This window comes from Branchiostoma floridae, chromosome 11, assembly GCF_000003815.2.
Source record: "Branchiostoma floridae strain S238N-H82 chromosome 11, Bfl_VNyyK, whole genome shotgun sequence".
Classification (NCBI taxonomy): domain Eukaryota; kingdom Metazoa; phylum Chordata; class Leptocardii; order Amphioxiformes; family Branchiostomatidae; genus Branchiostoma; species Branchiostoma floridae.
The window spans coordinates 5045942-5064862 of NC_049989.1; the positions used below are offsets into that span (position 1 = coordinate 5045942).

The 18921-nt window shown below is 40.3% G+C and overlaps 1 protein-coding gene across 1 annotated transcript; it reads left to right on the forward strand.

The window, feature by feature from the left end:
* Nucleotides 1-2046: 2046 nt before the first annotated feature.
* Nucleotides 2047-18766, forward strand: LOC118426152 (titin-like). Its single transcript, XM_035835414.1, has 10 exons — nt 2047-2269; nt 4872-4953; nt 5467-5607; nt 6000-6086; nt 6295-6330; nt 6606-6719; nt 9330-14136; nt 16156-16316; nt 16613-16777; nt 17472-18766. The coding sequence occupies exons 2-9, from the start codon at nt 4909-4911 to the stop codon at nt 16766-16768; spliced, it is 5547 nt and encodes a 1848-aa protein (XP_035691307.1). The 5' UTR covers nt 2047-2269; nt 4872-4908; the 3' UTR covers nt 16769-16777; nt 17472-18766.
* Nucleotides 18767-18921: the final 155 nt, after the last annotated feature.

Consider the following 18921-nt stretch of genomic DNA (forward strand, 5'->3'; position numbering starts at 1 on the left):
TTTGAACTTATCCAAAACTCTGCACCTTCCAATCATTTCCTATGCTTGACTGTTGCTGTTTACATTCATCGTTCTGGATACTTTCCTCACTTTGTTTTCATAACCCATGGGTCAAATCTTTTCATTGAGTGTTAAGGTCTCTTGTCCAGTAGTAAGTGAGAATACTGTAAATGCAGAATTGTTCGCGGTAGTTTTACCTTCGTGGTTTTCGTGGTGGCCTCTTCACCGCGAACTTAAAACCACCGTGAACATTTATCTATTGTATTATGTGGCTACAGTCTATGGCGCTAACTTAAAGCACGAAAGTCTATTTATCCCGCTACTGCGAAAATAAATCCCAGCGAACTTAAATGCATTTACAGTAACTAATTCCATGCACAAGTAGCGGCTCGGAACGTGGCATGACCATCTGCCTTCAGTTACTAGAATATGGTGTGCGTTAACCCTTCCAGAATCACTGCTTACAGAAATGATTTTAGCACTATCCTTGACACTGGGAGGATGAAAGGAAGTCTTTTGCAGGTTTTGAAGTGAAATATGGAGACTTTTTCAAGCAGGTGTGTGCAAGACATTACAAAAAATTTAAGATATTTCTATATCTAGCTATACAATGAAAAAGGGATCTGACAACATAATACCCATCTAATTCTAGCAGTAAAAGAATGCTGGAGATGTGAAAAAAAGAATGAAGTAATGCAGGTGTAATGCATTTATTGTTAGCCTCTTCATCCTGCTTTGCGTCCTTGCTTTACCACTGCATCTTCATATTCAAATGTGCTATGCTTGATATCCCATTATAGTTTACAATACAATAAGTTCATGTACAGTAGAAGCCGTTTACAATTGCACATACCATTTGCCAGTATATTTCGTGCAATTATCCGGGGGGTACAACAAACCGAAGTTTTCCAGCTACTCCGTACCACCAAGGATTTGGGGATTCCATACAATGAACAGAACTGTGCGGTAATCCATTGTGCAGTTAACTGGCTTCTATTGCACACTGAATTGGCAATATGCCCTTGAAAATTGGGTTTAGTTTAGTGAAACAACAGTCCTATGACTTCTAAGATGTGCGAAGTGTTGATGCATTGACAACTCAGTCATGCGAATAGAATGTCTCTGGCATTTTACGGGTAGTAACTTGTCATTGCTGCCAGCTGTATAGTCAACTTTACAGATATTTTTAGCTTGTTGTACACAGATGGTATGGACCCTGTATATAGAAATCTGATGTATTGTTGCCATTTTCATGCTTATTAACATTATTTTGAACACTGCAAGATGTGATACCCATCAAATCAGTTTCTCAAAATTAGTAAAAGTATGCTTTTAGAAAGTAATTGCTGGTCATTATGTGTTGCCAGTATTACTGTCATGATGTTATCAGCAAGAGAGAATCTTTGAAACAAGAGAGAATCTTTGAAACAAGAGAGAATCTTTGAAAGGAAAACTTTACAGACCCTTTTATGGTGCTTACTTTTGAGATGTTTTATTTTTAATGTTTTTTCCAACAGATGATGTACTACATGTATTGTGCGTATATTCACATCATGCCTATCATTGCCATCCTCATTGAGAAAGGCTGGTGACTGTCATCTTGCTCACCAAAGTGACACACACTAATTGGATTAACAATCACTTCCTGCACCTAAAATACCAGGTATTTTATACTTCTTAAGAAATTAGGACACACCATTCCATCAGGATGTAGTCACTCACACAAAGGTAACAAAGTAACCACACCCTGCTTGTTTTTTCTTCAGTTCCACACGTCCGCTCTTGTTGGTGCTCCCTGGAAAGAAAAGAATTCCAAGACTCTGAGTTGTCACCTTAGGGCACTTTGCCAATCATTCATACCATTGTGTTGACTAAGATGGGGCTCGAGATTTAAAGTCACAGAATTGCCTTTTAACACTTTTTTTTATACCACCAACAGCGTTATTGCACTAAAACGTGTGGTTTCATGAGACTATTTACAGACCAATCTTCACTTGCGCAGTGTTTATTATCATGATTGTGGCTCTAAACTAACAATTGCAGGGAGGTTTTAGAACAGGTTCGCCCAGATGTGGCAGCGAGAGGCCGACCCCAGGAATTACAAATGTTTGGAATTCCGCATGTATTGTGGTGTATGCAAATGAAGCCGTCTGACCACCTGCGGTAGTGCCATTTATGCCAGCCCGTCAGTGAGTTGGGGTGTGTCCCTCCAAGTGGCCTTCCTCCGTGCAAGCTGCACCTGTGGAGCCTGATCTTAAGCTTCAAACAGGTGAGTGAAACTTTTCTGTACTGTTAGCGTCCCGGAAATGATTTAAAGATTAGTCTGATGTGGTTGTTTAAGGATTATTACTTTCGAATTGTGTTGTTCAGGACTTTTTCTAAGTGTGCCAATCTGGGTCATAGTTTGTTAATGGATAGTTCTAAACTAAGCATGTACAGAAAGAACTATCTAAAACATTCAATAGTCTGGTCTCGAATTTTGAAGACCTAGGAAGTAACTAAGTAACTGTACAGTACTTCTTGAAGTTTTCTTGTGAGTACTTTACATCTTGAGCCAATAAAAGTGCCAATAGACAGCTTCATCATTTTTATCATTTCCTAACCCTAAAAAAAGACCAAATTCATTTTTAAAAGTTCAATGAATTTGATGTCTTTGATAATACTTTTAGACATATTTTGAGAGAAACTGAAGTGGTAAGTTTAGTAAAGTAGACTTCTGGTGGATGATCACTACTGTTTGTAATGTAGAACTGAAAGTTGTCTAACATCTCATTATCCTGTGCATTGATTATATGTCTTTGTTTATCAGTGGTTGGCTTGTTTCCAATATACCTGTAGCCCCGTGTTAGCAAATTTAGCTCAGTGGCTTAAGTTATCTTTTAGCAGCTCTGTGTTAAAAAGTTAGTCTTTGTGATAAAAGCAGAACTTAAATCCTGTTACAGACAAAGTATGTCATTGTTATTTACATTGGATTTGGTGAGAAAACACATGCAGGTACTGTGTACAGTCAGACTATAATTATCTGGTGTCAACAAGGCAGTGTTGAGCTGTCTGTGGTCTCTTTCATAAATTCTTTAGTTTCTGACAGATCTCTGAATGTCTGAATTTTTGTAGGAATTCTATTGATTTCAATAAATCCCATATTTTGTTAACAGATATTCTAGAAAGAAAGGATGACGGGGGAGAAAAGGACAAGACTTCTTTGTAGAAAAAAAAACTAGAACAATGACAAAAAGCAATATGACATTGTTTTGATGTTACTCCCTCCTACATGTACCTCTTCATTTGTGTTTTGTAGAACTTTGAAATTAAAAAAAAATGGTTGCATAGCCTTCCCTGCAATTGAAATTCTTAATTTGAGCCCTGTTGATATATAAATAGAAGGGGAAGTATGTGACTTTGTTTATGCTCTGAGTCTGGTCAAGGTGACTTTGTTGTGAAGAGGCACTGACAAATGTAATTTACAGTGCACAAGGTCAAATTTTTGTTCAAATAGCATGCCCTTTTTCTCAAATCTTACTCCCTCTTTTTAAAGCTTTTCATTTTAGTATAAATCAGACATACTGATAGGTCTAACCTGTATTTCAAAGTTGAAATCTTGACAAACTTTTCTATTTAATTCATTGTAGAGGTTGGTATCATTTGATTTTGTTAGGCATACAAGACACCATAAGATGCCATTTACCAGTAATTGTCTCAAAACACTGAGAAAAAAAACAACACTTCATTAGATAAACAATGAAGGAGTGATAAGCAGGTGGCGGTGGAAGCATTCTGTTTCCTTCAAAGACGCAAAGTGTGGTGGAATTAAGTTATGCCAAGTATTTAAACTCAACACGATTTGAAAAATTCCAGAAAGGACTGAATTTTTAGCAGCTTGTTCACCTGTCACAAGCTATGTATTAATATAAACACAAAAGTATGGATTAAAGTTGAGTTATGTCCGGTCTGTCCTAAAAACTGGAATGAGCTATTCAATGTGCCTTTAGTATCTATTTCACAGCCTTTTGCCCAGCAGATGTTTAGGAGGGTAGATTCTATGTCATATGCCTTGTGGCCACAGCTTACATTAGAGCAATGCCCCAGAGGGGCCTTCCATCCAGTCAGACTAGCGTGTCCGCATACCCCATATCTCTGTCATGCCAGGCCAATCATTGCTCATGTATGACTACATTAGTAACAAATAGTATGCACTTGTAGGGTTTTAATTCTGCATTTTGTAAGATTGTAGGTTTTTCACTTGCCTTAAAATTGTAGAGTTTGTGGAATGGAAGAAGTGATTGTAGCCCTATAGAAGGTTATAGAATGTCAGGTGGCTAACTAATGTTCATCCTTGGCCTGTTTTGTTTCAGACAAAAGTTGTTTGTAGGGGACAAACATTTGATCATTTTTATACAAGGTGTTCCTCATGCTGAAAATTCCATGCAAAAAATAAAGAATGCTCAGAAACTTACGCACAATCTTGTTGACTTACAAGCCAACCAACCAATGACACCAAAACATAACATTCTCCTTTCTTACAAGTCTGTATTCACAACAGGTGTGTAGTTCATTGCATAGTTCAGGAAACCATTACATGTAGAGTCAGGTATTTTCCTCTTTGAACTTCTACAACATGACCACCTGTGTTTACATTTAAACATCCTAGATTACTGAACTGTCACTGTCAAAATTTGAGCCATGGGGGTTGTAATCGTTTAAAAACAAAAACACAAAACCCCTCTCAGTCTGTGACATTGTTGTGATCAAGCTTGTTGTTGAATGGAAATGTCCACATTGTTAGTGTGAATTTTAAGCTGAAGTAACATGTATCAGCTTTGAATTTTTGAGTGATTTTCTAACCTTTGTACATGTTTGACATAACTCCACAGTTATCCAGGAAAGGGGCATCAGGACTGGTGGGTGAAGATGAGTGTTCTCGGTGCGGATGAACAGCTCCGAATAGAGCAACAGGTAAGAGGACCTACTCACACACTGCAGGTTTTCAAAATGCTTGTTGTCTTGCTTAGATGATTTTTGCAGGTAGAAGAAAACAATTGGTTCAATGAAGTCGCCAGAGTCCAGACAATTGTATATAGCTGCCTGCTTTGATACTAATGATAGTGTTGCCTTTACTTTCTTACTCTAGCCCAGGTAATAAAGACATACATTATAATGTGGAAGTTCTTCTTTCAATTCAAGGATACGTTTTGCAATACCACGAGCAAAATTAGGCCTTTTACATGTAATTTTCACACCTTTCTCTCTTGCCACCCCCCATCAATGGTAGTTTGTCGCAGCATAACAATTGTCATTCACGACAATGAGTCTATTTAGTGTGAAAAACATGTAATAGACTACTACTCCAGTGACTGATTATACTGTATGTGTATGTAACAATCAAGTTATCTCCATTGCATTTCGACACATTTCTTGCCATTAGTTGTGATAAATTATTCTGACCTATTTTGCCATGTATTTTTTTAGAAGACAGACAAAGGTGTGGTGTCATCTGTGAATGGTTGGATGAGCAATGGCCTGCCAACAGGGGTGCAGAAGCCAAAGTACAACAAGGCTGGCAAACTGGTGTTAGACGAGCAAGAGGTTGTCTGTGAGGATGGTAGAATGGTAGGTAACAAAAATGTACATGTTACATGTACAAAATGTATAGAAATACTTCAAATATTTTTTGTCGTGAAATTTAAGATTAATGTTAAAGAGAATCAACTGCTTGTACTTCTTACATTGTACTTGTACACGTTAATGTACTGAAATTAATATTGGTTATATTTAAGTAAACTTGATATGGGTTAAATGGAATTGGTCTCAGATGTTTTGGACTAATAAGGCACATTTTCAGCCTAAAGGCAGAGGCAGATTTGACACGCATGATTTGCATAAATTTGAATACTTGTTGATTACATAATTGAAGTACCTATATATGTATGATTACTATATATGTAATATATGTAAAGATACATGATACACGTATTAGACTTAACACAGTATCTGTCCCACAGGTGCTGGACAGATGTCTGCAGGATGAGGTTGTAGAAGTGGAGGATTTGGGGCATTTGCTTATCAAAAATAAACCAAAGAAAGTACAGGTAAGATAGCTTGATTATTACACACCAGTATTATATATGTGTCTTTAGTTTATTATTTTAACTTCCTTGGTGTATCAAATGGTGAGTGCACATGGAATGAAACGAGGGAAACTCAAAGGGAAAACATGAAGAAGCATCATCCATGTATCTGTAACAATGAGATCTATTTTTGTAACATTACATGACTATGTATTATTTTACTTCACAGAAGAAGATAGAAGAGCCTGCTGTAAAGCAAGAAGAGGTAAGCCACATACTAAATCTTTAATCAAACATCAAAGCTCTAGATGGTTAAGTTGCTTTAGCCTTTGCGCATATTTTATGTAAGTTTCTCACAAGTTATCATTTCTATAGTCACTGGAGAAAGTGCTTTCAGCATATCAAAGGCAAAGGTCTATCAACCCCTCACTGTAATGTTATTCCCTGCTACTGAAACAGCAAGGAAACTTGCCACTAGCACTACAAGTGTCCAAACGAACTTGTGAACCTGACAGAGATCTGACTTATTCTCTTCTTTAGGAGTTCAAGCCAAAAGGTGGAGGGATGAAGATCATTATCAAGGGGCCATTCAAGGTCAAGCACACGGCCCCGTCCTTCATCAAGGAGAAGAAGACCGTTCAAGAAGCTCCACCGGTAGAGACAATTAACTTGGATTTAAGAAGGAAGTTGGTGTGGCAGGTGGAAGGGCAACCTCTTGAGTTAGAGGTGCCGAGGGGGGCAGAGGTCAGGATGTCAGGGTCAGAGTTCAGACTGCCGGGATCGCTGACGGGTGGTCAGGACTCGGTGGAAGAGATCTCGGGATTGTATCAGGCAAAATCAGGTGTTAGAGATGATGTTAGGCACCGGTTTGAGGTGAGACAGAAAAATTACTGAAAGTATTGCATGAGCAGTAACATCATCATCATCATCTGCAGAGTGCCAAGGGACATCTCCACATACGGCATCCTCCCTGGCATAAAAATTGCGCAGCGGCTGCAAAGTGTCCCAATTTCTGCTCAAATTGGCATGGCATTTTCAGGCAGCATGGCATGGCAATTGCATGACATTTTTAAGAAACCATTAGTGCTGTTATGCTGCTTTACTTTTTTTGTGTTAAAACACGCTATCGCACAGTAAGCTTTTCTGTAGCATGACTGTGATTTTAGCATCTATTTTCACTAAATGTTACAGTATATAGTTTTGTAACCTTTTAGATATTTCTAATCTAAATCTAATGTTAGGCATGGTCATATTTGTCACATGATTTTTTTCTCCTAAGATTTTCACCAAGGATATAGCAGAACTGACAGTCAACAAGGATGCACAACTCACAACATTTTCACTGATCAAATTTTCAATGACTACTATCGCCTTCTTCAGGATCAATAATGACCAATCACTTTAGAATATAACCTTGAGAGTGTTACAGACTTTTGATCTTACAGATATGTGACGTCAGCAAATTTATTGATCTTGAAGAAGGCGATAGTGGTCGCTGAAAATTTGATATGCGAACCCTGTAGTGTTGGAAGAAAGTTTAGTATTGCACTTTGATTATTACCAAGTTGAACACAGATCAGCTTCCATGATCCAACCTTTTCTGTCACAGACAGTAAATTTTGTATGACTTTTGTCCCAAGAATGCTCAGCTCCAGTTAAATAATTGCAGTCTTCAATTAATGCACAAATTCATCAAAGACCACCTGTTATTTCTTGCCTTATAGTTATACAATTGTTACTGATTTTCACAACCTTACTCCAACTCAGTCTTTTCAGCATTTATCCCAGTGAACATCTACAGGTTACCTTTTGATGGCGTATGAAAACAGATATGTTGATTTTTCAGCTAGAGCGCCCCAGAAAGGTCAGAGAAAATGAAACAATTAATGAAAGGGGGGCCATAATTTTTTAAACTTTATAGGTCATGAAATTTAGGAAAAGGACAATCCTAAATAACAATTCAGTTGAATAGGGCACTTCTGGTACTTTGGATCTAGGGCTTGGTACCGGTTCAGTGTACCGGTACAAAACCTTTTTTTCCTATTGGACCGGTACAGAAGAAACGGACCTGAAGAAAATCGTTGGACCGGATGTTGGACCTATTGGAAAATGAACAGATTATATGTTCAGACATTCACGCGTTTTAGGGCTTACTGGTTGAGGAGAATAACGAGAGAAGTAGCGTAGTCTATAGTCATTTCTACCAAGTTTTACAGTCAATCGTACAGAGGTTAGATTTTAAAATGCCAGTGGGAGTCGAATATTCCACAAAACAGATTTCTTAGCGAAAAGGACCATTGTTTTGAGGATCGTCCATTCACGATCTGGACCTGGACCTGATTCTCTGGACCTGGACCTGAATTTTCTGTACCGGTACCCACCCCTATTTGTATCAGTACATGGTTTTGTGGAAAAAAAATTCTACAAAATGATGTTCAAAGTCCAAAAATAATCTCCCATTGATCTGATAGTCTGGGTGCCATCCTTTGTAGTTACTGCTGTCATTAGCTAATCCATGTAATGCCTTCCTGGTAATCAGTCGGAACTATTGAGAACGACAGAGGATGGTACCCAGGCTTCATGTGCTCCACTGACTAGCATCACTGACAATCATGACTAATTCACTGTTTATTTTTCTAAGCATTACTATTTATCTACTACTTGATTACTGCTTATTTACTGATCCATCACTGATGCATCTAATTGACTGATTCATAAATGTACAGTAGCATTACAGTACTGATTACGGTACTTCACTGTAAATTTAACTCCAAAGAGCATGTCCTTTCAATTGTGCATGTATGTACAGTGTACATTGGAAATTTGCCATCAGCCATGCCATGCCTGTTAAATGTTAGCATGTTGATCACTGACAGTAACTGCCTGCGATACTGAGATCTCTTCCACTGACACCTGAAATTCCCAATTTACAGTAACCCATTCACCAAAACTTGCAACATACTGACCCATGTAATATTGAAAATGAAAATGCCTAATATCCTGTTTTGCATGATGTTATGTGCTCAGAAGGAGAATTTGAACAATTCGGCATTTATTGCTCTGTCATAACCCATATTGTTGGGGAAAAAATCAGAAATTGCCAAATTAACTGGGATACGCCTTATCAACCAGCATCATGATATACTTTATTTTTGATAACCCAAACTACATGTATTAACTCTAATTCTGATTCCCAAACCCTAATCCTGCCCTTTGTAACCAAAGCAAAGATATTCAATTGCCGTATTTCATCCGTTATTCCAGGTAAAACAAGTTGTGGAGGAGGCAGAAGACTCCGGTGTTGAGACCACCCCCACCCATCAGCGCAAGAAGCACAAGCTCACCTTCCAGAGCTATGAGCAGGAGGAGACGCTCAAGTGGGCCATGGGGTCTCTGCGAATGCCACCTTACGACATCGCAAGCTGGCATTACCCAGACCCAGAGCTCCACAGGGCCACTGAATCAGTCACCAGGAGTGAGGAGGCTCCTAAGGCACCGGTGACTAAGGTCAGTAAAGCTGAAGAGAAAGTGGTAAGAGCCCCACTGGAAGAAGTCCAAGGGGCGGCGCCTAACACAGCGTATTCCAAACCGTCTTACGATGCCGTAAAACAAGATGGCTACAAAGCCCTAACCCACACGGTCCCCAGCATGCAAGCAGTGAAACTCGATACAGCAGAGGAGAAAGAAGTAAAAACATCATTGGATGAAGTGCAGGGGTTAGTTCCAAAGATAGTTCAGTCCACACCATGCTATGATACAGTAAGGCAGGATGGCTACAAAGCCCTAACCCACACGGTCCCCAGCTTGCAGGCAGTGAAACTCGATACAGCAGAGGAGAAAGAAGTAAAAACGTCATTGGATGAGGTGCAGGGGTTGGTTCCAAAGATAGTTAACTCCACACCATGCTATGATACAGTAAGGCAAGATGGCTACAAAGCCCTAACCAACATGGTCCCCAGCTTGCAGGCAGTTAAACTCGATACAGCAGAGGAGAAAGAAGTAAAAACGTCATTGGATGAAGTGCAGGGGTTAGTTCCAAAGATAGTTCAGTCCACACCGTGCTACCACACAGTAAGGCAAGATCGCTACAAAGCCTTTACACTCCTGGTTGCCAGTGAAAAAGCGCCAAGCCTCAAGCAGGGCAAGGAGCAAAAGGCACATCTACGCCTCGTCATGAAAGGAGGCGACTTGGCTCCCATCAATTGGCACAAGGCAGCAGTAGCTGCTGTAACACAGGAGTATGTGAGAGCAAAATATTCCCAGATCTCCAGTAATAACCCCATTCATTTTGCAGAAATTCAAAGTGCCATCCTTGATATAGGGTCCATAGAAACGCAGGTTGATATTGATTTGGTCAAACCAGAGTTAATTCCGGTAGGCACACATTTCTACAAGACAAAATTACGGTTTGCAAAGAGTGAGGACCCTGTATACACTGGAATACTAGAAAGCGTTATCACTGTACCTCAGTCTGTTGATGACCTAGCCCCCATTCAGAAAGAAAAAGCAAATGTTGTTGACGTAAACCACAAGTACCTGAAAGCAAAATCTAATGTTGTGGCCTCAACCACTGCCCAGCAGTACCTACAAGGAAACCAGAAGAGCCTTCATCTAGCTGAAGACGAGGTTGACGGCATCATTGAACCATTCAGAGCAAGAGGCAGCAAGTTGGAGACAATTCCACAACCTTACAACGAGGCAGTCAAGTATGCAATTACTCTCTCGCAGCAAGGAGCATACCATCAAGCCAAGAGCCATGACCTGATTCTTAAAACAGAGGTTACAAAGGAAGACACAGGTCGTGTTGAATTCGAAAAGGCTGCTGTAGAGCACACAGGACAGAAACTCTCCAGCCATGACACAGCTATCACAAAGGCAAAGTGGCGGTACTTTGGGGTCAAAGAGGGGCAGATGACAATTAAACCAGAGTCTGTGAAGGAAGACACAGGTCGTGTTGAATTCCACAAGGCTGCTGTAGAGCACACAGGACAGAAACTCCTCAGCCATGACACAGCAATCACAGAGTCAGGACAACCAACGTACCATCAAGCCAAGAAGAATCATTTGATTCTTACCACAGAAGTTGTGAAGGAGGACAAAGATCGTGTTGAATTCCAGAAGCCCACTGAAGAGCTCACAGAGCAGAAGTTGTTTGGGCATGACACATCTATCACAAAGTCAGGACAACCAACATATCATCAAGCCAAGAACAATCATTCGATTCTTACCACAGAAGTTGTGAAGGAAGACAAAGATCGTGTTGAATTCCAGAAGCCCACTGAAGAGCTCACAGAGCAGAAGTTGTTTGGGCATGACACATCTATCACAAAGTCAGGACAACCAACATATTATCAAGCCAAGAATAATGATTTGATTCTTACCACAGAAGTTGTGAAGGAAGACAAAGATTGTGTTGAATTCCAGAAGCCCACTGAAGAGCTCACAGAGCAGAAGTTGTTTGGGCATGACACATCTATCACAAAGTCAGGACAACCAACATATCATCAAGCTAAGAATAATCATTTGATTCTTACCCCAGAAGCTGTGAAGGAAGACACAGGACGTGTCGAATTCCACAAGGCTGCTGTCGAGCTAACAGGACAGAAGCTCTTCCGCCACAACACAGCTATCACCAAGTCAAAGTGGCGATACTTTGGGGTCCGAGAGGGGAGGATGACATTGAAAACTGAGGGCGTGCTTGGCTTGGATACTCCTCTTAATTATGAAACTGCTATTGTACGGAAGGTGGAGCAGGAATTACATACAGCAAACAAAGAGGAAGTCCTTGTGGAAGAAGCAGACTACCTCAGTACGAAACCTCGTAGAGTTGCCGCACCTCCTCTTGAGACGCTAGGAGTTGTGGAGCCCCTTGAGTACCAAGCAGTGTGTGTGGGGAGTGTCGATGCTGTTTACGCTAAAGCTGACCAGGGAAAGGTGACTGTTCAAGACCCCAAATATAACACTGCCGTTACAAACTCTGCATTCCTGACTGTGTCAGACACAGAGGAAGATGTCCCTGAGATCAAGTATGAAACCAGTCCCCTACAGACCATTCCTGTAGAGCCTTTGCACAATGTCATTGTTGGTGAAGGTAAAAGCGAGTGTAATCTCCTACAGGCAGAAGAAAGCGTGTTGGATGAACTGCCGCTGGAAAAGACAAGAAAGCTGAAACCACCAGTAATCGAATCAGCCGTGCGAGAGATTGTTCACCAACCGGAGATGACACGTCCGGTGTTCATCACCAACCAGGCTGCGGTGCATGCCCCTCTGCCTACCTTCACGGCCAATGAGCAGAACTCGCTGCCCGAGTGGGAGACCTGTCAGACCTTAACAGTCGAGGAGGTGACCCCACTTCGAGCCAAGCCATCAGTAGTGCTGATGAATGTCTGCAGGGCCAAGGCCAGTCAGCCAAAGGTCCAGGTGGCTGAAGAAGTGGGAGTAGTGCAGGTCGATGCAGTGGACTGTGCTTCACCCCCACCCCCTAAAACCCGCCCTGGCGTGTTCTATGTAAAACCCAAAGAGGTCCTGCAGCATCCTATTGAAGAGGTGGAGTCAATCGATAACTTGGAAACTGAGTCAGCCAAGGTGAATGAGGTAGAAACTCCCACACTTCACAAAGTCAAAGTCACTCCTGTTACCAAGTACAAGTTGGAGCTTCCCAAGCTAGAAATAAGAGAGGAGATAGAGACCATAACGGTGGAAGATTTGGATCTCAGTCCAGTCACGATCGTCTCTCCGAAGAAAAAGCAGATACACGCCAAAATCCAGCTCGAAGAGCCGACAAATGTGGAGAGTCAGATGCAAGTGTCGCTTCAAGCCCTGCCCCGGCCTCTGCTGAAACAAGCCAATGAGGACATCTTGAATGAAGTTCCACTTGGCAGCACCCTGGAGATCCCCGAGGTGGCGTACCATAAGGCCAGGACATCCTTGTGTCCCCTTCTCACATCTCACAGGGCAGGCGCAATCAAGCTTCCTGTACAGAGGGCTCCCCCAGGTTTTAACAAGGACTGGCGGACTCTGAAGAAGCTGGAAGGACAGAGGGCCAGTCTGATGGTGAATGGAGAGACTGAGGCACCCTACTTCAGTAGAACAAGCAGTGTGCATTCCCTATCCAGCCAGCTGTCCAATGATATGTGGACATACGCAGATGACAGGAAGCCGACGGAAAAGGCAGAAATAATAGAGCCCAGTCCAGCTGCATCTCCAGAGAAATTGTCGTCTCCAACAAAACCTGGCTCACGCAAGCCTTTAGATGCGGACACCTTCAAGGCACCAGAAGAGACAGATGCCCCAGCACCTATTAAAGAAGAGCCAAAGGCCACTCCACCCAAGAAAGGCTCTGCCATCCAAATGGTTCGTGAGCTACTTGGATTGCCCACTAAAGGGAAGCCTCAACCCGAAACAAAACCAGATGCCGCTGTTGTCAATGAAACACCGCCAGAACCTGTCCTCAAGGAAACGCCAGCTCCTGTTGTCAACAAATCTCCAAAACCTGCCGTCAAGGAAACACCTCCAGAACCTGTTGTCAAGGAAATGCCTGCCCCAGTTGTGAACAAAGCTCCAGAACCTGTCGTCAAGGAAACACCAGCTCCTGTTGTCAACAAATCCCCAGAACCTGTCGTCAAGGAAACACCTCCAGAACCTGTCGTCAAGGAAACACTGGCCCCAGTTGTGAGCAAAGCTCCAGAACCTGTTGTCAAGGAAACAGCTCCAGAACCTGTCGTCAAGGAAACACCTGCCCCTGTTCTGAACAAAGTTCCAGAACCTGTCATCGAAACACCCCCAGAACCTGTCGTCAAGGAAACACCTGCCCCAGTTGTGAACAAAGCTCCAGAACCTGTCGTCAAGGAAACACCTCCAGAACCTGTCATCAAGGAAACACCCCCAGAACCTGTCGTCAAGGTAACACCAGCCCCAGCTGTAAGCAAAGCTCCAGAACCCATTGTCATTGATGAAGCACCTCCAAGAGAGCCTGACTACAATGTTCCGACGACACCCATCCCTTCGTCAATGGTTGTGCCACCAGGTCCACAGAAGTCCCCACCAGCTGCAGCTGCCAGCTCACCAACAGGTATGCTACCTTCTTGTTCCTCCTGTTTGCATGGTCGATGTGATACGCCAGTCGTTTATGTTAACATCATCTGAGGCATAAGGTTGTCAGTGCTTTTGTCGTTAATTGCAGTGTTACTACAGTTAGTTTAGCCTCCATTTTAAGATGGATGTTGAGCTGACATAACTACATCATGGGACAGCAAGTTTTAGTCTCTCTAACTATATCATCCTTAGGGTGTCACTATGAATTTTATGAGAGATGATACTAATTTTTCATGTTTGTTTGTTTCTCCACTTTGTACTCATTGCTGCAATTGCTGCATCTGTTGTGCTCTGACACCTGCTGCTCGCTCATACCATCGCTTTAGAAGCTGCCTCTGCCACTCCCCCTCCTAGCGGAGAGGTGTCTCTTACCTTTCTCATACCTACTGCCTCAGGATTGAAAATTTATAAAACATCGTAGATTCAGTATTACAAAAACATCCACTCATAACAAGAAACTAAGTTACACAGGTCAGAATACACATATCCTTACATCTCTGAATCAAATTCAAAACTCTTTTTTTTGCATTAATTTTTGTTGTTTATTGGTATCAAGCATACATCTGTAAAAATATAACTGAAGGAATGTAATGTATCAATCCATAATCGAATGTATAAAAGATAATGAACATAATTAGTTAAATGATTCGAAGGAATCTTACTGAAAAATACTTTTTAATGTATAATCCTCTGTCCCTAATCCTGTATTCTAAATAGCAGCCAAAGCTATTTGTAAGAACTACAGTTACTGTAGCAACTACTGTCCTCTGACAAAAATTGAATATGAAGTGATATTTTGGCATTGTTTCCAACTAAGATTGGCTTTGAGCTGCCTCTTTTATATTTTTGACATTCAAACTAAAACACAGTTGAATGCCTAATACTAGATCTTTCAGTTTATGCTTCATGGGACCTGGTTGGACTGTCTGATATACAGGCTTTTCATTTGACATCATCTGTGTCATGTTGGATTACAGCATGCATTTGTAAAACACACAACAATGCTGTTGCTTGATCCAATAACCTGCCAACATGGGTACAGAGGGCTTCAAATTATAACCATTCTGACACCAAAAAAAAGGCCTGTATACCAGTCTTCCCAAAGTCTTGACTGCAGTTTAATATGTGAATTGGAGATGATAGAAGCAATGCCTAACTAGCTTTCCAATTTAACAAACTAAAAGTTAAAATACTATAAGTTATAACTGTAAAAGCAAAAAAAATGGTAAACTTTTTTATAGGGCCTATATCAGGCTGATAGGCACGGGCATTCTAAAATAACAACTTGAGTTTTGGCAAATGTTTCAAACCAGTTTACTCCCTCTTGTCACTTAAATTGACTTATAGCTGCGCACTGCAATAGCCTGGCTTTGCAGACTTTAAGCCCCACTGCACAGTAAATGCAATGGCGTACCCTTGCCATATGGCTTCCATGCAAAAGCACAGTTTGCTCTCTAGCTGCTTGAAGCTTCGCTCTGCAACAGTCCTAAGTCTCAGATTGAAACAAAACCCATCAACGTTGCTACCAGTAGAGTCAAGGCTTTAGAAGCTGGGAGACAACTGGCAGCAGCATCTGGTCAGTGCTTGTCTGAAGTATATTTTGCAATTAACGTTATATATAGAAACCAAATTGAGCGTTTGAAAGGTTTGATGAAAATGTATTTTCCACCCAATTTAAACTTTGTGAATGCCCTACACCTATTTATATATTGCATGACATTAGATTTGTTTTCATATGATACTGAAAAGCTGGCTGTACATATTCTCTGTTCAATTTGACAACTTAAAGTTTTGTACTACCCTCTAATACTGTCATTTGATAATTCAAGTCTCTACTAAAACTGACAATAGTAGTTTACATTGTATCAAAAGGATAGTGTAGAGGAGTGATATTATGGCAAGAAAATCTACCTTAATTCTCACACAATATAGCCTTCAGAAAGTTGAAAGTTTGTAAATAAGAAAAGTTCATTAATGAGAGAAACCTTGTTTACAGAGAAACTTGGGTTCTGGGATAGTCTCATGAGGAGGGAGCCAAACAAGCCTGCTGCAGCTGCTGCACCAGAGGACTCATCTACCAAACCTAACATTTCTGACAAGGACACTGAGGCTGATGGAAGTGATGCTGATGCACCAGAGGATGAAAAGTCTAATTGGGTGAGCGAGGCAATTTTTTTACTACCTCGTATTTCAGCTCAAATTTTGCATGTTATGGCACTTACTTTACAAGCAAATAGACTTAGTAGAGCTCTAGAGACCTATTCCCTACATTGTATATGTACTGAACATTTACACATACATGTAGCTTATTGGTGCATTTCACAGACAATACATTGACATCATCTAACTTTGGAACTGATGGAACTAAAGGCCAAAGACTGTTGATTAAGTCAATCAGTTTAATGCATGACATTCGAATTGAGCTCATATTTGTTCATCTTTCCACCCTGCAGAGAAGTAAGGTTGGCCTTTCCCGCTACTTGGGAATTTTCAAGAGAGACAGTGAAAGAGGGAAGGAAGAGAAGACAGAAGAAAAGAAGGATGAGAAGTCTCCTAAAAGGTTGAGTCTGTTGAACAGGGCTCCAATGGGATCATCAGAGCCGCAGTAGAACCAATAGGTAACCAATAGTTTATTATAAGTCAGGTAAATTAACACCTGCCAAATGCAGGTGCATGTACATATGTACTTAGGACTGTTTTTGAGACCAAAGTGTAAAGTTGAATGATTTAACATTACACTTTGGTCTCGAAAGCAGTCGTAACTACACTTAAATGTATGAAAGGAAGGCACATTTTCAGTGCATCATGTTGGTTTTGTACACATTACAATTATGGTAGCTACCAGGTTTATGACTATTTCATAAACACCACTTAGTCTAGTATATGTTGGCCATGATAGATAGAAAACGAGGTCAATGAGGCACTGAGCAGACAAAACGTATTTCTAAAACCAGCTCCCATTTAGTTTTTCCCCAAACCACACAGATTGTCAAAATATAAGATCAAATAATGAATAATATAACTAATGTTATGTACCGAATTTTGAGTAGCGTGGACTGGTTCTATAGTCCCTTAAGAGATAATAATAAAAAACAGAATAATGCAAATATGTGATGGACATGCAGCCATTCTCTTATTATTTGATTTCCTAATTGCCATACTATCATTGGTTGAACTGCTGATTATGATGGACAATTTTTGTTTGCCTCATTGACCTCATTTTCAATCTATCATGGTCGTCGCGTGAGAAAGGTGTATACATCTCTACATTTTGTATGTCTGTGATTTCAACTGCAAATGTATCATTCACAGACTTGCGAGCTGAGGAAATGGGAAGGCAAACAAAGGGAGCAACAAGGAAGAAGGGGTAACAAGAAAAATGGAGAAGCTGTAAGGGAAGATGTTGATATATGGAATCAGCATAAGGCAGAGGAAGAAGACAAGAGGTGTGTGAAGGAAGTGAGGTAGAGTAATACTAAGATAATAGCATCAGTGATGTACATCTTGTTGTATACAATATCAGATCTGAATTTGAAGGATGCTATGAAAGGACAACTACATGTAATGTGCCAGAAAATTAGTAACATTATAGATCAGTCTCAAAAGTGTATTTAGATATCTTACCTTTGATTGTGCATATTTGTAGAGACTTTTTATTTTAAAGTTTTCTCTTTTTTAAATTTCCAATTTTTGTTTTGTTTTGATGCCAAGAGTTGGCCCAGCAGTCAAGAAATTTAATTTCATACATTTAATTACATTCTAATATCATTGATTCCATTGGTTTTAAGAAGCACATACACATTCTGTAACTTATGATAGGTTTAAGACCTTAATGTTATGTGGCATTTAGGCCATTGTTGTGTTCTCATTGACAATATCAGACTTCTCCTTACCGAGTGAAAGACCAAATGTGTTAATACACTTAACTACCTCACTTACTCAATATCTATCACTAATATTGTTGGTGTACATTGTTGGATGGACATATTCAATAGTAAACTATGTTAGAAGGTCAGGTGTAATACGATAAATGGATACATCTAATAAAATACTTGAAATATCAACTATTTGGAATTTCTATCAAACTAAATGTAGCTCATTAGAAAAAATGACCCTGCATAATGATACCTTTGATTGATTTGGACTAGGATCTATTGTTATCACCTTAGGTCCATGTTGTAAATAGTGACATAATAGCTCCGGGTTAGGTGGAAGGATGCAATTATGTAAGCCATTGCTATAGCATATCTGGCATATCTATACTAGCCGTTGGTTTCGTGACAAGAAGCCCACAACAGCCATTGAATGACTTGAATGAAATTGACACCCTTGCTCTTACAGGATGTTTGAATGATAAACTTATGTTTGTGTCAGAAAGTCAATACACTAAAAGTCTGAAACTTGTAAAGTTTCTCCTGCTGCTTGCATTTTGACACTGTAACTCAACTGTCAGATAACTTTTACTGTGTTTTATATACTACAAATGTAGTAATGAATGTATCTTCTTTAGTCTTTGAATGCACCACCCCCGTTTCTAGTCTTAGATACTGTTAGTAACACTTACACGTATTAACATGATGTAGAAAAATAAAGTATACTAAACTGAATGGCTCAGATGTTTCCTTTTTTGGTCTGTTCTCAATTCCAAAACCACTAGCCTTATACATGTACATGTATATTGTACCATGTCTTTGCTTTCGGAGCTTAAAGGATAACCAGTATACATGTAGGTACATGTATACAATATCATTGCAAGAGGCTA